Below are 24616 nucleotides of genomic sequence, written 5' to 3'. Positions count from 1 at the left end.
CTATTTTATTACCCTTTGTATTTCATTGAACACCGGTCTTAAATTGTATTTTCTGCTCTCTTCATGCTCCACATTTGTTCAGTCTAATTTTCAGCTCAGTCATCTTTGAGTCACTTTGAATAACCGGTTTAAAAGCTGCTCTACAACTACAGTTTGATTGATACCTTGCACCTTTAGTGGTAGATGTTAAACAAACACTTGTGCAGAGCAGTTTCCCTTCCTGCTACAGAAGGAGGGGAAAATCAGTCTGAAGAGACACCTGAAGAAATATTAAAAAAGGGAAAGTTCACTTCAATCAAGAAAAGAAAACCTATAGAGGTCTACCTATAACTGTTTCTTTAAATAAAGCAGCATAGTGGTATGAGATATGTCTTTGATGAGGAGGATTCAGAATGAAATTAATCTAACTAAAGAGACTTTATGTTGGAAATGTGAAAACAGAATGCACACATTATGAGAATGCCTCGTGGTTTCTCCCTCAGGGAGAAATGTTCTTTAATACTTGATTAGAATCTCCAAAGTTTTGTCAACTTGGGGACGAAACTGCAGCGCCGCAACTGGGTAAATTTGCATTTAGAGCGTTAGTTTAATCTGGCATTTTAACTTGCAACTTGTCGAAAAAAAAAAAGGTTCAAACTCCTGCACTGAAAACTGTGAAGGGAACGAATGATGGCAACGGTTACACGAGTAAAGATGAAATGATAACAGAACGATGTGGCGGCTTGAGTGGAGACATGGAGACGTACATCTGGTTGGTTCAGTACGTCCACGCTATTTAACTGCAGGTCTGATATCGATGTCAGTTTGGTTGCCGGCCTGGTTCTATTTTCTGGGGCGTTGGATATTTTTGTGTTTATAATTCAATGAAACGTTTAATTATAAAAAAAAACAACAGCAATTTATGAAAGAACAAGTTGCCACACAATGCACCCCTGGAGGTCTGACTTATTCTCACACCGACAGGTAATATCAGTGATATCTTGATCAGGGTTGTAATTCATGATGTTAATCCTGGTAAATATGTAGAAACCCAATTATTTTGTTGCCATTTTGCACAATTGAACACACGCACGTTTAAAATCAGTAAAACAGTTTAATGTAGAAAAAGTGAAAGCGGCATCCAAACATTTCATAAATGTTCTGAATATTTCTGTGAAACGGCTCATTCTAGTGTGATTTTCTAATAAAACTAGAATTTGTTCCTACAGGACAAACAGTGGCAGTAACAACAGGTGAGGCTGATTTGTTTGACATGGTGTTTTTTTTAAATACAAAAATAAGGCACTTTGATCTCAACATTCATGCGATAACCTTTCGGGTAGACGTTAAAACTTTGAGTTAACCGTAAAAAAAAGAAAAGAAGGTATCTCTCCCACACCTGAACGAGGCCTTTTGGGTGAAAATGTTACAAAAGTATCCAAGACAGTTCCTCGGGGGAGTGAAATAGTCTCCAGGTCCTCGTCAGATCAGTGGACCCCGGCTTTAATCCTCCATTCAAACCCTACAGTTCCGTCGCAGGACCCCATTCGAAGTCCTCCGCCTCGTCCTCGTCCGAGCTGTCGCTGCCTCGGATCTGCGTGCGTCTGAACTGGACGGCCTGGTGATGATGTGCTAGCCTGTCGGAGAGCACGGCAGAAAAAAGGGAAGGGGTTAGCACCTTATAGCCTCACTTAGCGTTACTGCGACGGCAAAAAGAAGACTTACACGATGAACTGAGGGCCCTTCTTCTGCTCAGCGGGTTCCTCTGCAGAGCGAGCCTGGAGGAGACAGAGGACAAGGGAAGCATTTTGGATTCTCACGACTTATCCATTGGAACATTGGTTTAAACTAAACAAACACGTGCAATGCAAACAGCACCTTCAAGTTCTTTAAGTGCATTTACGGCATTTTACATATCCTGAAGAGTACCGACTCTAAAGCAGTGACTGTGGGTGAATTTGTAAAAACAGATTTCACCATTAAACCTCCTTAGTTGATTATTCACATTAAGACAATTACACTTTCGTATTACATGCTTTCTAAAATCAAATGTCTAAATATGAAAATTATCTTATCAAATATGGGCTGATTTGCAGAACAGAAATCTGAACACTGGATAAAGTCAGGTTCAAATCTTCTGGTTTCAATCCCCATCAAAATGTTTTTAATAATACTGCTGTGAATGTTTTTTGTTTGGTCGTCAACATTCACATTTGTTGTGTGTTTATACTACTACTACATAATAATAATAATAATAATAAAACCCTAATGTAACTGTTATTGACATAAAAATATTGTTTTACTTCGATAAATATTCAGTTTCCTCAAAGTGCAAATTGCCAAATTTAAATAGCTTGTTTTGTGCAACCAACAGTGCACAACCAAAACATATTAAATGTATTATAATACAAGACTCAAAATAAACCAGCAAATATTTACATTTGACAGGATAAAATCAGCTAATGTTTAGCTTATTTGCAAAAAAAAAAAAAAAGGTATTTTGTTCATTTACCGACTCATCAATTCATCTGCCAATTGAGGCAATTTACCTTCTACCAAGTGTCCTGAAACAAATCCCCACACACACACACACACACACACACACACACACACACACACACACACACACACACACACACACACACACACACACTTAAATGAGAGCAGTACCTGTTGTAGCTTCTCCTCGATCAGAGACAGGCTGGCGAGCTGCGGGCTCTCGCGCTGCACCTCGGCGTACGTGGGCTCGGTGTCAGAGTACCGGGCCGAGGGGTCGGGGGCTATAAAATCCGGGGGTCCCTCTGATGGAGTGGTGGGCGCGATCACATCGAACGCACTGAAGTCAGAGTCTGTGAAGCTGCGATGCGAGAAGTCTTCCTCCTCCTCCTCCTCGGCGGCGGCGCTGCGCGGCGGGCTGTAGCTCTCCTGCCGCGCCGCTCTGGGCTCGGGAACGTGCATCAGCGGCGGGATTTCTCTGGGCGAGTGCGACTCGGCTCGAGACCCATCGTCCGAGGCGGGGCTGAGGCTCCCCGAGGCGGGCTCGGACGACCGGGCCAGAGCAGCTCCGATGACCCGGGAGCTCCTGGCGAGCTCGGCGGCGTTCTGACCCGGGTACGCCTCCTCCAGGTCCTCGTTGTCGGTGTAGACCTCTCCGTCCGTGTCCTCCAGGTCGCTGGCAGCGCTGAGGTAGTCGGACTGGGTTTGGTCCAGAGCGTCCAAGTCCTGCTCTCCACCGCTCTCCAACTGGACAGGGGAAAACATTTCAGTCACTGCGGGTCGCCACTGGACAGGCGGCAAGAGACGTTGAAATAAATAACGTAAAATAGATCACACAGGTGCTCACTCTTTAGAATTAAGTTTGGAAGGAAACTGTTTAGATCTGCAACAAAACATCCAATTACATAATAAAGATTTATTCTAATGGAGCAACTTTCACTTATTTTTATGTTTGACTTCTGTCACATACATTTAAGTATCTCATGATCCCTTTTGGGGTGATGAATGTTCACAACTGGAGACGTAAATTATTTGCATACACTGAACTATTTAAAAAAAAGCTTTAGTACTACATGCAAGGTTGTGAATCCACTTTTTGGAGGTTGATCTTTACGAATATTTTTCCTTTATCTGCAGCAACAAAACGCCTCAAATCAATATCAGTCCAAGTGTACGCTATATTTAAAATATTTTTGCCATGAACTGGAGTCCATCTATGCCAAAGCGCCAGACTTCATCGGAAAAAAGGACCCAGTAATTTATTCGTGTAAATGTGTAAATTTAGTGTTTTAAAGGGTCAGTTCGCAGTCACACAAAAATACAAACAACTAATCGATTGAGGCGGCGGTAGACTAGCAACTCCCGTTGAGCTGTGAGGTAAAATTACTGTTTAAAAAAATAAAATAAAGTCTGGTGGCGTTGAAGAGAGCATAGAAAATATAGCTGTCAGATGGCAAAGTAAACTGGCAAAAATATTCTAAATATAGCGTATACTTAAACGGTTATTGATTCTTTTTAGAATGGCCTTTCTTTTAGGCGTCCAAAATACATTCTTCAGAGGTCCCGGTCCTTTCTGTGCTTCTCTAAACTCCTGCGTGTACCTCATACAACCCCACTTCAAAAAACACATAAACTGTCCCTTTAAAACAAAGAGAAACCGGTTTAATTGTGTAATAATTAGGCGTGTGTCGTACCTTCACTTCAGACACCCAGACCGGTTTCGACTGCTGGTGGCGGATCTTATCCTTTAGACTCTCGTACCAAACATTGGAGCTGGGCTGCAGGTCAATACGTGCTGGAGGAAGAAACACAGAATAAAGAAGATACTCTTGCAGTCTATTGCACATTAAATGATTAGATGCAACAGGAATAGACTTTGCTGGTGGGTCGCTACCTGAGAAAAGGTGGCTGCAGTGTTTCCTCAGCTTCAGGGCCTGGTTGTACAGGCGCCTGGAGCTCTTGTTGGAGTTGGGGCTGTACCTCAGCCTCATGGCCTTCACGTCCTTGCGGCTGTGCGGGTCCAGGTAGAGCACCATCGGGTGGTACTGGATGTAGTTCAGCCTTTCCACCGCAGTGGGAGTGATGTCCAGGAGAGGGTGCTTGTCCTGGGAAAATCAGATGGATATTTGAGTTAAATGGCTGAGGGAGAAAGGAACTAAAACACGGCTTACCGACGAAAGAGAAAAAGCATACATAAGCTTTTCGAAAAAAGTAATTATATGTCGAAAAAAAAAGGTTAGCACTTTATAATAACTACACACTATTTAGCATTAGTAAAGCATGAATAAACACTGAATTCATCATTTATGAAGTATTATTCCAACATGACTACTCATAAATACAGTAATTGTATGATATGTCGGAAGAAGTCAGAGTATAGTATAAATAAGTATAGATTGCGCTTTTCATTATCTAATATTACACAGACATGTATTTCATTGCCTTATTTTATTTAAAATATTTGTGTTATTATTTTCTTATTTCCTGTATTTGTAACATTTGTGTGCCTTGTGAAATGTCTGTAAATGAGTGATTGTGTATTGAGATGCACATGTTTTTATACTGATGCGTTTCTTTTGGTAATAAGATGGAAACATTGTTAAGAACACCCCCAAAAAACCTATGTGTTGTACACAAATCTGTTTCTTTTGGTATTACAATAAAAAACTACTGAACTGAAGACTCACCTTCTCTGCTATTCTCCTCACAGTGTCCAGTTTAATGACGGTGGAGCCGCCGTCTCCTCCTCCACTGCGAGGAACCATGTCTGCATGATGCAAGACGCGGAAAAATGAAAAGTTTATGACGTGTGCATGAGACCCGGAGAACTACAAAAGCTGAAGAAAGGACAGACTTTCCCGAGGAAAGTTTCTTGAGAGAAAGAAGAAACCAACCTGCCGCTTCATATTCATCAGGCTTCTCTCTGACCAGCTTCTCCATGGCGATGTCATTAAGAGGACCCAGAATGACGATGGGTCGCTTGAAATTAGCTGATGACACAAGCGGAGTCAGGGCTATTGATACACGATCGACTCGATAGGATATGCAAGGTTCATACACATTCAGACCAATGGATTTCCATGACTTTAAACCAAATTTCCATGACCAAACATTTCGTGAAATCTCGGTGTATTCATGAAAAAGTGAGAAAATGTAGTATTTAAACTAACAATGAGAACACAAAGCATACAGTAAACCTCACATGACACAAATGAATGAGACAATAGTTTGATTAAAAGAATAAACATGTATATAGATGCCTGTATGTATGCCTGCTTATATTTTGAGCGTCTTTCTTTTAAAAGCATATTAATTATTTCAAACTCAGCGTAAATGAACACATGAATATAAAACACATTTACATGACTTTTCCAAAACTAATTTTTTCAAGGACTTTTCCAGGTCTGGAAATAACCATTTTAAACTTCCATGACTTTTCCAGGTTTTCCACGACCGTAAGAACCCTGAATATTATTTCACACAACATCATCTGTGTGGGAGGGGTTAAAACAAACAAAAACACACCAACCTTCTCTGAGCAGGACTCTCTCGTAGGCCGGGAACTTGCCCTGAATGGTGAGCTGCAGCAGGTCGTCTCGGGACCGGCGGACGTTCTTATCGTTCTTTTTGTTCCCTCTGAGCCCCCGTAGTTTCCAGAACTCCGCCCTCGGCCCCGCCACCTGCCTCTCTCCGCTCACCCGCTGCGCCTGCTCTATGCTGGCCAGCGTCTCCGCCCTGCGAGGGATGAAAGACACGAGTAAAGACCCGAATGTTTGAGCTAGAAACCCACATCTTGCTTCCCGCTCCCCGTCCTCTTCCCCGACCTGGCCTGGTTGGGGATGGTGCCTTTATCCATCTCGTGCAGGTCGTTCCCCATGCGGCTGGCCAGCCAGTGGCCCATCTTCCCGCGGTGCATCGTGTCCACCACCCTGAACACCTCCCCCCGGGTGAAGCTCAGGCCGATGGGGCCTTCGCCCTCGTGGTCAAAGTGGGTGCGGATGTAGAAGTTGTCGGCCAGGTTGGACTTGATGATCTTCTTGTAGACTGAGAGGAGGAAAGATGACGGTTCATCCAGTCAGTCACTGATCGACAGAACGCTTTTACCCACAAGTATCACCCGAGAGGTTTAGCGATGAACTTACTGTCCATCTTGTTCTGAGTGCAGATTTCCACCTGCTCTCCTTTCTTGATGTTCAGGAGGAAGTTGGCGGCTTCTTCTCGAGTTAAATGACCAAAATCTACTTTATTCACCTGAACAAAAGGAGACACAAGTTAAAAGGAGTAAGACTTTTAAATAACACATATTCATCTGTGATCTGTGTGTTTGTTTTCTCCTCCCCCGCTAATATATCACATAAAGTGAGTATTTTACACGCTGATTCTAACAATTTATAGCTACGAGGAACTTTAATTCTGTGTGGATTTTGGCGGTCCCTGTGGACAAAAGCGGTATTGTTTCAGAGCATTAAGAAGCCATTTAGAACGGTCGCGGCCCAGAAAGAATTAATGAAAAAAAAGAGAGGAGAAACACTTTTTACAACATGTGATGAAGAGAAACCATATTTATATTGTGGGTTATTTCATACTGATGTCACAATCAGAGTTTCAAAACATACCGACGTAAATAATTAATAAATAAGACGCATTCCTGCGCGTATAAGGACACAGAACACAGTATAAAAATACTCAATGCAGTTTGTTAAACAGGTAACAGACGACAAAGAAAACGTCTCCACTCTGACAATGATGATAACCGTGTCTTTTATTAATATGAGTAGTAGTTCAACACCATTAAAACAACTGAAAACATTGTACGATCATTTTTAATCAATATTTTAAGTGCATTTTTCTTGGAATGTTCGCTAAAAACAGTCCGGACCAGAAAACATCTCCGTTAAGATCATGTGTACAGACACAAACTCTGTCAGCTGTTAAAGCGACTGACAGCTGATCAGATGTAAACAGCTGTGATCGGCGGCCGCAGTCATCAGGAACCGACGTCGCTTCACGTGACGCTTCAGTGGAAAGAACGTCTCATGTCTCTTAAAACATGTTTCCTTGCGTCATGTTTCCTTGCGCCATGTTTCCTTGCGTCCTCTCTCCTTGCGTGGTTTCCTTGCGCCTCTCCATGCATCCCTGGTGGGCGGGACTAAGACGCAAGGAGAAGACGCAAGTGAGGGAAACGGCGATGCAATTAAGAGACTTGAGATTCACCCAGAGTCTCCCATCACCCCCGAGATGCAGAGGAACAAGCCCAGGGCTCACACTAATTCGGCTTAATGGTGAGTTGTATTTTTATACACTTCATATTTGTTTTTATGCCGGTCGGATCATCTTATTGCGTCATATTTACCGCGCACAACGTGAAGGCCGGTCCGTGAAAATATTTTCTAATTGTGCGTTTCAGTTTCTAGATGTTGAATTAAATATTGGTCTTTTCATTTAGCTAGAAATGAGTTACCGCAAAAAAAAAAAAAAAAAAAAAGGTTCAAACTAAAGTATTCCGTTTGTAATTTTCTCACCTGCATGATCTGGTCTCCCTCTTTCATCCCCTCTTCGTACGCAGGGCTGTTTGGCTGAACTCCGCCCACAAATATGCCGACGTCGTTGCCCCCCACCAGCCTCAGACCAACACTGCCCTCCTTCGCAAACGACACCGTGTGAACGTCTGAGCTGTACCTGAGAGCCAGGGGAACAATTAGCAACGCGTTCATTTCCGTTGAGATGAACTATCCGGCTCAAAGAGGAGGATCACTCACCCTGGATTGGGTCCTGGGTAAGAGTCTGGAGGCAGGGAGTAGATGGGCTCCTCTTCAGGCTTTGCTAGAAGACAAATGGAAATGATGAGACTCTCTTTGTTGTCCATCAATCTTAGTATTTGTGAAACCAGCTAACTTTTGACAGTTACAGAAATACAATTAAAGCTGGGTCATGGGGCGAAAACATCTACAATAACCTTCTTTGCTTCCCTTTGGCCAATCACAGGTCATTTCAGAGAAAGAGAGCGTTCCTATTGGCCGTTCTACAAATGTAGATGTACGTGCGAGTCCTTTTCGGTGAAAGCAGAATATTACTTTGCAGATATTCTAGCTCACTAGATCCTCGAATCACAGTGTGTCGTCTCGAAGGCCTTTACGGGTCCACAAGTTAGCAAAGAAAACAGAACAATAATTCATATAGAATTGCCTCTATATAAGGGCAACGGGGAATTAAATGAAGCCAGTGCTCGTCTGCAGGATGTGAGTTGTATTTCCAAATTCTGTCATTTTTCTTTTGCCTTTTCAGCAAACTGCAACTTTAAATTAAATTTTTTTGCCAAATGACACCAAAAATAAAACGGCCTACTCCAATAATCACACTCAAAAGTATTCCCCCGTCAATCAGGGTCTCAGTAGCTCCATCTTTGGCCTTACAGTAGGTCGGCAGGTGGCTCTCCGCTGAAATGCCAGACTTCACGGTGTCCTTTCCATTCGCAGCACGAGGATCTCTGTGAGGTGGAGAAAACATCACCTTTGACATATCTGTGTAATAACACATTTCAGTGGCACGAGGAGTTTTTTTTATGGCTTGATTTGATTCAGACAAAGTGCACGTGAAGCGTGCACGTGAAGCGTGCACGTGAAGCGCGGTACCGTACCTGCGGCGGTTGTCGTCCCGCTCAGAGCTCCCGGACCTCCTGAGGTGCGACAGCTGGTCCGACTCTGAGGAATCTGACACAACAGAGACTGTGGGTCAGAATCGACTTACAAAAACATGCTCTAAAACATAGGAGGAAGAGGAGGAGGAGGAGGAAGAGGAGTAAACCGACCTTCAGGAGGAGGTCTGGTGGGAGACGGGATGCGACGAGAAGAGTTCTGCTTCACGACGACTGACGTGGTTTTGATATCAGGCAGGACTCTGATTGGAAGACGAATGCATGTAATTAACTACAAAACATAATTCAATGTTTTTTTTGCTCATCTTGTGATATAACAAGAAACATAATCGTCTGCTAACTGTCAAAAGTGAGATTGTTAACTCAAATACATCGTCAAACACGTTTCTTTGCACATGATTGTGCTACGTTGTCATGGTTGCAGGTTGTGTGTGTGTGTGTGTTTGTTTCATAAATGTGACAAACAGTGTTTGGATGGAGCAGATAAACCAGTCGGACATCCTGTCAGCGTCCCGTGACACATTACCCCAAAAGGTGCGCTCACGTTTCTCATTTTCACCTGTGCACCAAATACTACTGCACATGTTTACTCTTTTTTTTATTATTATCAAGTTACAGAAAGGGTCTGGCTCGAAACATTATCATTCTGCTATCAGGAGGAAGAAACGCTTCCACTTCTTTCAATGATCACATGAGTTTTGGGCGGCACGGAGGATGCAGAGACGGAGCCTGCAAGATGGAGATAGAGATAACGGGGGAGGGGAGGAGCACGATGCCTGAAACAGGCGGACGACATCCGGGGAGTGAGACTACTATTTATATAACACCAATTACAAGCTGCTTCAGAGTGCATTTCATTTATTTTTTGGTGCTTTTGTGTGTGAAGCTTTTATGCTGACATCATGGCCCCGAGATTATACATCTCAATGGGACTATCCTGGATGAATAAAAGTTAAATATGTGCTCAAAACGCTTTATTCTGATAACCTTCCATTGACTCTGCACAGCGACAGATATTTGAACAGCAACTGGGAAAGGATTTCTAGTTGACCATCAACAAACAAATGAGAAAATCAATCAAATAATTGTGTATTACTTAATATAAATGTGATTATATTCATGCATTTTTTGTTTATAAATGGTTCTCAAATGTAAAGTTATGTGTCCTCGTGTTGGACAAACAACTTGTGGATTGTGAAAACAAAGAAGCATTCATTTTTGTATTATCGACACATTGCAGGCGTGTCTCACCTGTATCTGTTGGCCGTGTTGGACTTCATGGTCATCGTCGATTCCTTGAGAGCCACAGACTCGTAACTGGCCTCCGATTCAGAATCTGAAGCAGCTGCGAAGATCAATAAATGACACAAATAAGGCAATAAAACTCAAACAATAAAACACACAGACGCTCCTTTCTCGACAGTGCTTGCTGACTTAATGTGAACACACTTCAACCCAAAACCTCACACACACACACACACACACACACACACACACACACACCTTTCTGTGGCGGATTGCTGGCGGCGACGCTGGCGGCGCTCCATCGGGGCGGCGACTCCGGAGGCTGCAGGGCAACATCTGGCAGGACTCTGGAAGAGAAGAGAAAAGAGGGAGGCGGGAGTGAGGGAGGAGGAAGACAACAGATCTCAGTTACGTTTGGAGAGGGGGAGGCGGGGCTGTGGCTAATTTGACGATTATTGATGAGAGGATGAGACTTAAATGTTGAATATTCACCTTAGCGTCTCTTAGCGGGGGGAAGCTCTCCCTTTGATGGTTAACGGCTTTGTAACTGATCAAAATTAACCCTTCAGTAGCATTTCGTAGGATTTCCTGATCTGCTGCTGTTAATTTGTACAACATGCCGAGTAGAACATGCAGATTTGTAATTGGGGAACTAGTCTACAGACGTTTGATTGGAATATTGCTGCGTCGGCGGGACGAGTCCTCATCTGTTTAATCAGCGTTTAGCCACATACAGGAGAGGGACATGTTGTAGAAGTCACTTTTATTTCATCGGTTAACAAGAAAAAGTCAACTCAAAAACACAAAACACTTGGTACACAGTCAAAAACAACACAAGTCAAGCCAAAATCAAAAGGCTACAGAAATGAGAAGAAAAAAAAATCAATCAAGAGACAGAAAGGGTTTAATAATAAAAATAATTAAAAAAGGTAAATACATGATTAGCTAATGTTTAAACAGAGCAGGCGTGCACAGTCTGCTCAGTGTCCCAGTCCGGTAGGTCTTGGTGGGTTTCAGGGTGGGGGTGTGGGTGGGGGTAGGTGGGGGGGTGCGGTTGGACCTTCATCTGTACCTGTATCTGCTGAGGGAGTCCTGACTGTACGTGGTGCTCTGCCTCTGAGGAGGCGCCAGGCTCACTTCCGACTCTGAGTCAGAGTCTGAGAACGAGAAAGACAAAAGATGGCAGAATTAAACAGCAGCAGGTGGCTTTTTTAATATTATTCTCCACATTGTGCAGTTTTGTATATTTTTTTTGATTTTTTACCTTCTGCTTTGTACCACTGGATGGTGCAAAATGAAACATTTTTCAAATCGGACACTAAGTAGCTTTAAAGGCTGTATAAAGATGATATCTGTAAAGTTTTGTGAAATTTAAACTCTCCAGGTACATAAACAAAGCCTCCGAGCCTTAATCATCACAGATATATTGTTGCTGTAAATGCAATTCTGAGGAATAAAGTTGAGAGAATTCATTTATATCCACAGCAATCAACGTACATTCAAATATTGTGTTTATTTGACCAGCTGTTCATTTTCACTTGTTATTAAATGCTCGCTAACTTCCAGAGTGAAGATAATGATATCAAAGAACGGAGAGTCTTTAAAGGGGAGGTTTTGAGGTTCATACTCATAATTTGTGATTCCACTAGAACATATTAACACTCTTAATGTTCAGAAAAAAACCCTCTTTTTTTTTTTTTGCATACTGTCTTGTCTGCAGACGCACACACACACACACACACACACACACACACACACACCCATTCCCAGCGTGGGTTCAAAGTGCTGCACAGACCCCCTCTCATGTTTGCTCTGGCTTTAACTTTATTTGACGTGTTTTCAGAAGCAAATAATCAAAGCAAATATTGATAAATAAAGAGCCGTCAGACAAGTCCGGGATGTGTCGTGTAAAAAAACGTGTGTGTGTGTGTGTGTGTGTGTGTGTGTGCTGACCTGGGGGCAGGACTCTGAGAGGAGAGTTGACCCTCCTTGGCGCCTCGTGGCGAACATTGATGGGGGACCCTCCCAGTCCCGAGTAGGCCAGATCAGGAAGAACTCTGTGGGAGGAAGACAGTTATAAAATGTCTGGTGGGGTATCGTTATTTGATTTTTTTTTATTTATTTTTTTTAGAAGGTCACGATTATCCTGGCCAAAAACAAATTGCAATTAATGAGATTATCCCAATAATCATTCAAATAAACTTTTTAAATGGCACTAAAACATACAGCAATAACTTTAGCTTACATTTGATTTGGAAACAAATTGTTTGTATTTTTAGTGAACATAATTGTTTTGTGAAAAACAAACAAGTTAATAAGGTAGTCATACATCATAAGATAAATAAATACAAAAATCAACACTAGAGCCAGGACAATTCCTGTTATTCCTATTATTTTTTTTACAGAGGGCAAGACATCTTTTTCAAGATTATCAGATCATTCACTACGATCAATTTACTGAGTGCTTTTAACACATTTAATTATTTATTTTTTAAATCGCTATCCAGTGCCCCATTTAACCCTGAGCGGCCTCATCCCCTCTTCCGTCCTCCTACCTGTATCTGCTGTCCGGCCGCGGGCTCCGTCTGCGCGGCGCGGGGGAGGCGCTGCGGTCCGAGTCCGAGTCCGACACCGGCCGGCGAGGCCGCGAGGCGGCGGAGGAGGAGGCGCGGGACGAGGACCAGTTGGGGACCTGAGGAGAGGACCGAGGGTCGGGGAGGATGGACATCCCAGACAGGGATCTGGAGGAAGGGGGAATATGAAATTAATTTCCTTCACACCTCACTTTGACATTCGTTTTGTTTACATGCACTCAAGCAATCTGGATATTGATGTTGGTTAAATATGAATAGAGGTTTTGTGCATTGTTATTATAAAATAATACCTCTGGTAGAAAGAATCGTATGAATAATAACTATTGATTCCAATATATAAATATATATTATTTTGTATATTGTTATTATAAAATAATACCTCCGGTAGAAAGAATCGTATGAATAATAACTATTGATTCCAATATATAAATATATATTATTTTGTATGTTGTTATTATAAAATAATACCTCCGATAGAAATAATCATATGAATAATAACTATTGATTTTAATATAAATATAATTATATTGTTATTATAAAATAATACCTCTGGTAGAAAGAATCGTGTAAATAATAACTATTGATTCTAATATAAATTTATATTATTTTGTATATTGTTATTATAAAAATACCACAGGTAGAGAGAATCGTATAAATAATAATAATTATTTCTAATATAAATATGATTATATTGAATATTGTCACTATATTGATTTTAATATAAATATCATTATATGGGATGTTTTGGACTTTACTGTATATTAAATATGACATGTTTTTACCTGAAATTTAAACACAGAGCATACATGTGATGTGCCCAAACATACAGTTTAATGAATATTTAGTGAATTAAACATTAATGAAGTTGGACTGACTTGTATTTGCTGGAGTCCCTCATGTCCGGACTGACCCTCCTGACCGCGGGAGGAGAGGCACTGCGGTCCGACTCGGACTCGGACGGAGCTGAAGGAAAAAAACAACAGTAACAATCGTCATTATTGTCTTTTTACGGCGCGCCCGTCTCATTCCATCTGTTGGCTTCGGGACTGACCTCTGCGAGCGGCGTAGCTTTTCACGGGAGGCCGAGTCAAGGTGGAGCGATTCGGCGACGGATCCCGAGACTTAGGTGGAGGAGGTTCAGCTCTGGTTCTGGGTAAAATAAATAAATAAATAAATAATAACGATGCAGTTATTCTTCAGTGCCTTGATCCTTGACTTACTTCAGTTCATCATGGCATGCATTTAAAGTGACAACAGGTGAGTAATTGATATACAAGTGGTTGAAGAAGAAGAAGAAGAAAAATCTCTCTCCCTCCCTCGGAAAAAGATGCTTCACAATGGAAAACATACTACTCTGAATTTACAAATCCTCCACTCCTTGAGGTTGATTACGTCTGGTGTTGTATTGGCCGTTGAGTGTACCTGCGTGTCCGTTTCTCTCTGGTTGGCTGACGGGACGTTCTGTGAGTGGGCCTGTCTTCATCGAGGTCTGAAATGTCTGATGGGGGAAACATAAAAATAAACAAAAGACGGATGAGTTTTGAGTCCTTTCCTCTTCCATCAAGCCACCACGCTCACATTTAATACCCTCCATCCCTCACCCTCCAGTTCAGAGCTGCTGCCTCGGCGGCGGTCGTCCTCGCTGTTGGGGGCGCTGTCCACCACCTCCGGGATGCTGACCAGGAACTTGCGGTCGTCCCGGAGCACCGTCATGGTCAGTTTGCCCCGGCTCTTCTCCACCAGGTGCTTGGTCTCCAGCAGGGACAGATTCTCCGTCGTCATGCCATTGATCTGGTCGAGGGAGACAAATCATTTAACAAAACAAAAACATTATACAAATCTTTTTAAAAGATGAATCATCCACAGCTTAACTCCCACCTTGAGGATCAGGTCTCCCTCCTGTAGCGTCCCCTCCTTCGCGGCGAGGCCCGTTTCTGTCATGTGCTTGATGAAGATCTGACTGCCCAGCTTCAGCCCGTACTCTGCAGAAAGAGGACGACAAACGAGAGTCATCAGCGCTCTACGTCCGCTCTACGTCCGGGGCGAGCGAGCCGAGGTCCCCGCAGTCTTTTACCGTCTGTGATTTTCTTCTTGAGCAGCGTGGTTCTGATGGGCCTCTCCACGACGTCCTGCCGCGGCAGCCTCTTGTACGCCGTCGTCATCAGCGGCAGCGCGTCCGCGTGCCCGTTGCGCTGCGGCGAGGCGCTGCGGCCGCGGGACCGGTTGCCTCCCCGGTTGTCGCTGCCGTCCGAGAAGCGCCGCGTTCTCCGGGGCGGGCTCGGGTCCAGCAGGTTGGAGTGGGAGGCGGCCCGAGTCGGCCTGGTGGTCGCCGGGATCTGGATCTTGCGAGGCCGCTTAAGCGTCTGGAGGGAGGAACGACGGGGGACGGAGATTCAGAGACGCCAGCCGGCAGGTGACGCGCCGTAGATCAGCAGAACTTCCTCCGTACTCACCACGTTGGCGGTCTTGCCGCACGACTTCAGGACCTGAATGGTGTAGGTGGAGTAGACGTTGTCCATGGACTCGCCGTTGACCATGACGATCTGGTCTTTGTAGCTGCGGAGCACAAGCACACGCACACGTGAGTCCGGTTCTCATCGTGGAAAATCGGGTTTTTTATAGATGTAAACAGTTTTTTTTAAGTTCCTGCAGTCACGTCAGACGCCAAAACTTACAACAGCCGTCCGATGGCCGGTCCGTTTGGCAGCACATCCGACACCACCACGGCCGTGTCCCCGTTGTCGGGGTGAGGCTTGTCCCTGCCTCCTGAAATGGCAAAGCCGAACCCCACTTTGGGATCCTGAGAGAGAGAGAGAGAGAGAGATTAAAGCAAGTACACGACAGAGAAACAGAAACCAAGAAGCGAAAGACAGTGTGAGCGCGTGCAGAGAGACGGAGGGAGGACGAGCGCATTCCAGCACCGGCTGCCTCTCCGGCGTCCCGCCTGAGACCGTGTGGGGCGCAGCAGGGTGTGTCGCGCCGAAATTCCTGCCGGAGTTTGTGCCGTGAAGCCGAGAGGTCTGAAGCCCCCCCCCCCCACCACCCACAAGCACTTTGAGTAATACTGAAGGTGATCTCCACATCCAGCTTCGACTTTCACTCGTGTTTGTGCAGCGCAGATCAAACACATAAGATAAGCGTTGGTCTAACCAATTTACTTTAGTTCTATGTGGAGTATATACATATATATATTTATAAAACAATATACAACGCCTTCACCTTAGCACCTTCTAGTTTGAAGTGGATACCATTTAAAGCATGTTATATTATCGTATATTGAAGAAAACAACCACTTACTTTTATCAGTGTAATTGTATGTTGCTCCCATATCGTTAGCTCCTCCATGCCTGGTTTCTGGAAGAGAAACAAACAAGAAAAGAAAACCACAACAATTACATTAAAAGTGGGGTTGAAGCAAAGGAAATATTTGACAATATGACAAACTAAATTAATCCTAATACATAATGCAGGTCCGTACAGGGAGGACAGTTGAGCCAAACAGGAAAAGTGTGTGTGTACTCAACCTGAGCTCGGCATGCTCTCACCTGTCTCAATCCTGCCTGACCGGTATAGGGGAGGGGCTACTTCTGTGTGTGTGTGTGTGTGTGTGTGTGTGTGTGTGTCGCTTATACGTTCCTGAGGTGTTGACAACATTGTTCACTATGCGTACACACAGAAGAGAGTTGCATTGAGACAAGTGGGGGCGACAAATATCGGTTATTTTCATTTTTGATCAATCAATGAAACGTTTGGCTTGATAACATTTAAAAAATAAATACAAAAAAAGTTAAAAGAATGGCCACTATGATTCACCAAAGCTAAGTGTGACTCGTCTTGTCCGACCAACAAAAAAAAAAAAAAAAAATATTCTGCTTCCCTTTCATATATGACAAAGAAAAGCTTCAAATCCTGCACTGTGAGAAGCTGGAGGCGGCAAATGGAAGAACCACATTTTTTAAATTGTTGCCAATTAATTTTCTGTTGATTGATCCCTATAGAGACAAAATGTTTCCTCTTCCAGTGACAGACACATCTCTACCTCCGACTCTCTGTAAACGGATCGCTGGAGGCTGAAGCTCTCCGTCCTTCACTAAACCACAGGCTCCACTCTGAAGACGCTCTCGTCCTCTTGGTTATTGGAAACGGTCTCCGGGGGCAATAAGGACACTGGACCCGTCCTGTCACGACAATCATGTTATGGATTTATCAGACCATATATGGGCCTCCATCCAGTCGGAGCAGGGCCGCTGTAAGACGATGCACATTTTTGTTAAAAGAGCCGGAGAGTCCAGGTTTTATTGTGGTCAATGTCTGAATTAAAAAAGGTTGTAGTTGCATTATTATGCTTTTATGAGTGGCATGAAAATATAAAAGTAGCTATGACAGGCCTGAACTGGACGTTTCTGAATATATCGGAGCATTCATACTTCATTTCACGAGAGTTGTTAACGCTACCTGAGAGTTACCAGATTAATTAAAACGGTGCACATTGTTCTGAGAGATCCTCTTTACTCCGTCATCTGTTTGAGCAAATCTCTTCATTGCAGTCCTCCCAAAACATGTAGATCTGGTTTGATGACAGGGTTTTATACAAACCACTAAACACACCAAACCACAGATTCATTTATTTACTCATAACATGACCACACGCCTCACACGTTTAGCATTTGTCACATACTTTCTTTTTTCAAACTAAATCAAAGCGCAGGCCCCGGACTAATATATATATTAATTAATAAATAAATAAATATTGAAAATTAATTATATATAAATTCATATATATAATCAACTATTAACATAAATATATAAACAAATATTTATATATATATATATATATATATTTTTTATTTATTTATTTATTTATTTATTAGTAGGCACCTGCTGAGTTACAGAGAACGGGTCAAGCCAGCTCCTCCAGTCAGAGCCTGGTCATAAAAAACTGTTTGGAGTTTGTTCAAACACGAGAGTAAAATATGAGGTCACACAGGACGAGGAAGTGATTCGTCTCAACGCTGGCAGCACTGATCACATTTACAACTCGTTGAAGCACAAACACCTGCCAAGAGTCCCATCGCTCGCCACACCCAAACAACGCCCACGAATCCAAATATGATGAATACGATATGAACATGTGACCCTGAGAGGATACTTTCTTTAGAGTTAAATCAATGTTAATCCAATAAATAAAATAGAAAAACACTAATCCGCAAGGGGCCGAAAAGGATGGAAGCCCATTTCCACCAGTAAAAGAAAAAAATAAAATGAAAATATAGCTGTGATAATAAAAATATCCCCTTGGTAAATTGAAATTATGAGATAAAAAGTTGAAATTATATATCCATACGATACAGCGCAGATAACAGGAAGGAAAGCATATATATTTCTAGCTACATTTTCATTAAATTCTTTTCTTTTACTGGCTAAATGGGCTTCCATAGCATGTCAAAATATGGCCGCCACAGGAATCTCAAACTCGCCGGAGGAGTAAAGGTGAGCAGCGCGTGACCTGTGGACAGTGAGCCATTTGTGTGACCGGGTTAATCATCAACCTGAGGGCCAAGAAAACACACAAAAACCAACACAGCAACTGATCTGATCGCTCAGATAAAAAGGCTTTTTAATCTGGACCGACACTGAAACCGGGAGCGTTTAAAGTGCCATATCTTAGTTTCACTGCAGGTGGAGAAAGACGGCTGAGCTGCAACTGAACGTGGACGAGAGCTTATTACATTTTGTCGAAAAATGCAACGTGGCCGCAATTTTTTAATCGCGATAGAAGGCGCGATATTTATCAAAATACCATTTTAAATACATATTGTGTTGCTGCAGAGACACATTATAGTCTACAGCAGTAAGGAAACATCTGTTTGGCACATGCAAAAAAAAAAAAAAAAAAAAGTGTTCTCATTGACTCAAATATGACTTAAAAAAAAATAATACTGCAACTACAACATTAGTACAAAATAATTAAATTAATTAGATATATTCTCAAAAGCATTCAGCCCTAATGTGGACAACGAGAAGAACAAAAAAAAATATTAATATAAAATCACATGTCAGTGGAGCAGTTCATAGAGTCGATGAAACCATAATTAAACAACCGAATCAAAGTATGAGCAAACATGTGCCGAAATCCCGTTGCATTTTGCTGTGCATTCAAAACTCATATTGCAAATATGCAAATAGCGGTCATGCCATCAGTCCTCAGGCGAAGGGAATTTCCCAAATAAGTTGAGATTTACAAAAACAAATCAGGCGTTTCAAACAAAATGTCTGTCTGCACTAAAAAATAAAATCAATGATGGTGGTCAGAAGTGCAAAGTTTCAATGAATCACACCGTGCATGTAAAAAAAGATCTTGACTGATGAAGAGATTTACTGTCTGCTGAGTCTGGTTGGAGCCCACAGGCCGCTGCACCTTTAGGTGCTCACCTCGCCCGCTCTAAGGAGCATCTAGCTGGGAACCGTAGCAATAATCTACGTCCATTGTCTTTGTTAGCAGCAGGCTGTGCTTTGAGCTCCTCCTCCTCCTCCACTTACCCCTTGGTCTTTGAACCGTACTTCCATTTCCCACCGGGATTTCTAAGCCGAACAAAAACACACCTGTGGCCTTCCGGTGCTCAGTGAACAGCCGGCTCTTTATAGTCCATAAGGAAAAGTCCGGAAAAACAAAACAATCACAGATTTCTTCCCCCCACAGGTTATCCAACACCGGGATGGGCTGCTGCTGTCCAGAAGAAACCTGACCCCCCCTCCTCCCTCCTCCTGCTGAAATTATTTGTAATATGACCAGCTGTGGTGTTTCTCTCTCAGCGGACGAGCGAGGAAAGAACCAGCGAGGAGAGACCTCACCTGCAGCGCTCCTCCCCCACACAACCTTTGCCCACCGTCAGCGCCCTGTAATAAAGCATGAAGGTGGAGCTGCACTGCCTCCTCATGAACCCCACGCAGAGGAATCACAACGGCAAGGAGGAGAGAGGCGGGAGGGATGAATAATAACGCTCCAGGTGTTGGAAACATGACATTGGAAACTCAGAAGGAAAATCCATCCGTTATCAAACCACCGATCCACACAAGTCGACTGCTTTCGAGTCCCCGTCGCTTAAACTTATGCCGCCTTTTACTATGCAAAACTCATCAGGTCTAAAATACTTTCACTTGTTTTTCAACTTGACATATTTGTAGAGCTGCAAACTATTTACATTTACATGTTGGACATGAGAGAAACCTTTTTCAAGTCTTCAGTATGTTTGCACATGTTGAAGAATTGACAATAAAGCTGACTTTGATTTAACGAATGTTAAATACAATATATTGTTGTTGTTTTTTTAAATTGTCATTGCAAAGATATTGACCCTCAGGGATTTTGTTTTAGTTAGTTGAAAGAGAGTATCAGTAGATGCACACTTAAAAAGGCAACTATTTCTGCCTTTTGTTTTCAGATCAATTTGTTCATGTTTGAAGAAAATTCCTTAAATTATAACTTTTTTTATTCAACAAGCAATGTGTTTATTGAATCCAGCAGAAAACTCAACACTTTAACTTTTGTTTTATCCATCAGGAGTAACATCAACGACACTATCGCACATTTACATGTACATAATATACATAAATGCATGTTTTTATCTTTTTTTAAGTTAAATTTACTGGTTATTATTAATACATTAATATCAAAACTAAATACTGATGGATACATCATCTTCAGATTCTTTGAATTCTTTGATATTGTGTCACAATCTTTGGTCGTTTTACTTATAAAAATCTGTGACTTTCTATATTTAAGCTCTTTGGTCAGTTGGAACAATCAACTGATTGTTTCTTAAATACATAAATATGGAAACTTTCAAATCTAAACTATAAATAAAGGATCTTTGGGCTCGACCAAAGACTAATGATGTTGACTTTGACGTCACTGGAACTACAAACTGCATACTGCTGTCGCAACATGGATTATAACAATACTAATGCTGCATAATTGATCAAATTTCTATCGAAAATTGCAATATGCGTGTCAAAATACCATTTAAAATTAAATATTGTGGTGCTGCCAGATGTCTTGGCCTTCACATCACATTTTAAAGACTTAAGAACAGCTCCATGCAAAAACATATCATTATTTAAATGTGTATTTCAATGAAAATGAGAATAATAATCTGTCAAAAATAGATCTATTGTTTAGATACGAGGAGTCCAGTTGCTTCCCATCCACTTACGGGCACCAGCAGCAGCGGTGGCGGCGGCTCGGGGGGCTGAGAGCCAAAGTGCTTCAGCAATTTCATTCGCTGCGTCAGATTCATGATGCTGTGGATTTCTTCTTCTGCTGCTACTAAAACAACAACAACAACCGTCTGACCGCCTCACTTCAGTCTGAGCATGAAGTTTGTCTCTCTTCCTCACACGGCGGACGCCGATTCAGGTTTGGAAGTCCACAAAAAAACACTAATAATCCACAGAAAGAGGCCAGAATTCAACTTAAAATCTAGAAAACGGAGTCACACATTGACATTCCTGAAGTCGTGCGTCCTCAGTCATTCCCTCTCTGACGGGTTCATAAAGTCAAACAGGTCCACTTGCTCCCACTGTGAGAGGTATGCGAGTGTCTGGGTTAACTGGTCTTCTTTCCCAGCAGCAGCACCAGCAGGTCGCTGGCTGTTGGCTGGGTTTCAGCCCGCTGGGTGCTATGGTTACATCGGGGGAATGAGAGCACCGGGCTGTTAATAATTGACGGGGTGTTTTGCTCCACTCTGGGTCTGCTTGCCCCGAGTAAAGTTTCCAGGGTCCCTGCACAGAGCGCCGCTGTGTTTCAGGGTCAGGAAGTGCCACCGTGGCAACAGAGCAGCTCTGATGGCATCTCTCTCTCTCCTTCACGCCCCAAAGCATTGGGTGTGTGCTCACTGCTCAGATCTTATTTTTGTTTCCAGTTTGACTTTGATCGTCGAGTCACCGTGGCTCGTACCCGACTCGTTTGCAAGGAGGAGCGCTTCAGAAGAAGGGGATAACAATATCAAACAGCTGTGTGTGTGTGTGTGTGTGTGTCACAGATCAGCGTGTGATTATCACATAATAATTTAGGTGACAGTTTGAATAACAAAGTGGTTAGAACGACAACGTGGGCTCCGTCAGGTGGGAACAGCTGGTCTCCAGTCAGTCAGAGCGCCAGTGTTGAATTATGAATGGCGCCCGAAGAAAAACAGAGACCGGCAAGCAACGGCTACTAAAACAAACACTTAGGGAAAGGTGTGCCCCCTCCGGGAGGCAAACAATCACTCATGCCTGAGTCCAGGCTCCTCGAGCTTTCATTTCAAGCTCAAATGCTTTCTTATTAAGAGGGGGGAAAGTCTAAATTCTCCGATTCCAGCTTCTTAAATTGTATATTCTCTGGTTTCTTTCCTCCTCTGTGAGAGCATCGTTGAGTTGTGGGCGTCATCTTGGGCTTTGGGGAAACACTGATCTGTTTTTTTTCACCATTTTAATAGACATAACAACTAATTAATAGAATAAACTAAATTAACAATCGTCAGGAGCAGCCCCTCAACTATCAGACCAAACCACATCCACAGGTTGACACTCATTCAAAACCCTTTTGACAACAACAACATTTCATCCAGGTTCATGGCAGTCGGCCAAAAGGAAAACAGGAGGCCTGCTTTCACGCCGCCACATAACTGGAATTCTTCAGCCGTGCATCAAGCCTCTCTAGTGAACGTTTATGACCGAGACAGACACAAAGTCTGGAGGTAGTGTGGTTGATGAGGAACAGCGGAGCGTCCCCTTTAAGTCAGGACAGCGATTTGAAAGACAAATACTGCGGAGGTGAATGCAGAGCGGCCGGTCAGAGCACTGGAGCGTCCTCTCTCAGTGGAGTTACTCATTGGCATGGACTGTCAACAGTGTGTAAGCACTGCAAACACACACTACACAGCTACCTGGACTCACACACAGATGCCTTCACTTGTGTCACGTGGAAATAGACACTACAGGAAACTCACAGGTGCATTTTGATGCCTCATTCTTTAACATCAATACAAAAGAACCTGTATTAATCGCGATGTTTTAACATGCGTTAATTAATTACACTAACAGTTGTTTTTTTAAATCTTAAACAACACGCAGCACAAAGTACCTTTTGTAAAGGTTCTCTGCATCTTTTTAAGTGCATTGTGTGGAACGTAAAGCTTCCTGCAGGGAGCAAGTTGTTCACAATCTCAAGCATATATATATATATATATATATATATATATATATATATAACCTCCGTATGTTAGTTGGTGAATGCTTGTTTAATAAGAGAAATAAACTGGTTTTTTGATTTTCCGATAAAATAATAATAAAACAGGTGAAAGCTGTTGAGTTTCTGCCACCATGTTTGCACCGAGAACGACTACTTTACAGCAATATTAGATTTTTTAGATGGCAACAATTTCTCAATTGACACACACACGTATGTATGTATGTATGTATGTATGTATGTATATATATATATATATATATATATATATATATATATATATATATATATATATACACACACACACACATACATACACAATATTTTAATACATTTATATATTAAATAAATAAATATTTTAAATATATATATTACATATATTAAATACATATTTTAAATATATATTACATATATTAAATAAATAAATAAATACATATTAAATAAAAATATATATATTAAATAAATATTAAAAATATGTATATTACATATATTAAATAAATAAATATTAAATAAATAAGTACATATATTTAATGAATAATACATATAATATAATACCACATACCATAATACACCACAATAGAAAATTGAAAACACACTGCTCTCTTCAAGGATAGAGTGTAAAATGGAAACTTTTCATCATCCATCATCCTCTATCTAACAGACATCAGTAAACACACTGATTGGAGACGAGGGGAGAGGAAGATGCAGCTGTTTGGGAATGCAAAAAAAAAAAAAAAAAGAGTCGAAACTATTGTGAAACTCTGGCAGGCAGGCAGAAACTTGCGTGTGTGGCAGAACCAGTAAGGCGAGGATGAGGAAAGTTAGCAGCCATTAACCCAAACACACACATAAAACAGGACACACACACACCAATGCTACAGTGTGTACATTGGGTTAACCACAGGCCAAAATGTGTAATTTAATAAACCTCACACACCATCATAACGACCCCGGCTGACCTTTAGGCCTTAACTTGTCAACAGCCAACTCACGATGAAGGAATAATTAAGGAAGCTAAATCCCTTTGAGCTCCACCGCCTGTCAGAAAATGTCTTTATAAATAAAGTTTTATTCAAGCTACAGGCCCGTGACGACACAAAGCTCTGCTGTGAGCGGCTCAAACCTTTTAAAGTGAGTTTATGACGCTGTAATTTACACAAAATGTCACGTTTTCTTTTAAGCTAGTTCAGTAAAATGTTCACTTTCTCTTCAACTTCACGTCGCCGGACTTGCAAGGAAACATGACAGCAGAGCAGCGAACGTACCTGTACACCTGTGCACTTCCGCTTTGTAGATTAAGCTGTGTTTGTCCGTCCACGTAAAAAAACAACAACAACTCGAAATCTTCTTCAACGTCTCAGTCGCTCGCCTTGACCGTTTCAGTAGTTTTGTAAACTTCCTCCTAAATCTTCCCCAGCA

The 24616-nt window shown here is 42.2% G+C and overlaps 1 protein-coding gene across 3 annotated transcripts; it reads right to left on the bottom strand.

The window, feature by feature from the left end:
• Positions 1-1079: 1079 nt before the first annotated feature.
• Positions 1080-24583, bottom strand: tjp3 (tight junction protein 3). Of its 3 annotated transcripts, none has more exons than XM_079221391.1 (30): positions 24463-24583; positions 16267-16323; positions 15645-15769; positions 15423-15525; positions 15044-15332; positions 14848-14951; positions 14571-14760; positions 14392-14467; positions 14021-14118; positions 13845-13932; positions 12931-13116; positions 12329-12432; positions 11448-11532; positions 10634-10722; positions 10382-10475; positions 9284-9372; positions 9113-9185; positions 8889-8962; positions 8235-8298; positions 7998-8154; positions 6618-6726; positions 6300-6519; positions 6005-6210; positions 5370-5465; positions 5163-5242; positions 4370-4580; positions 4170-4270; positions 2650-3222; positions 1705-1757; positions 1080-1616 (listed from the first exon to the last, which is right to left on the bottom strand). In XM_079221391.1, exons 2-30 carry the CDS (start codon positions 16312-16314, stop codon positions 1502-1504), a joined length of 3900 nt encoding a protein of 1299 aa, XP_079077517.1. In that variant the 5' UTR covers positions 16315-16323; positions 24463-24583; the 3' UTR covers positions 1080-1501. The 3 variants fall into 3 exon arrangements, with proteins under 3 accessions (XP_079077517.1, XP_079077519.1, XP_079077518.1); XM_079221393.1 differs by having other exon boundaries at positions 7998-8148; XM_079221392.1 differs by lacking the exon at positions 24463-24583 and having other exon boundaries at positions 16267-16351.
• Positions 24584-24616: the final 33 nt, after the last annotated feature.

Source organism: Taurulus bubalis, assembly GCF_910589615.1.
Source record: "Taurulus bubalis genome assembly, chromosome: 7".
In the NCBI taxonomy this organism is placed as follows: Eukaryota; Metazoa; Chordata; class Actinopteri; order Perciformes; family Cottidae; genus Taurulus; species Taurulus bubalis.
Note: the sequence above shows the minus strand (reverse complement) of the source record. Positions and strands in the feature narration are given on the sequence as shown.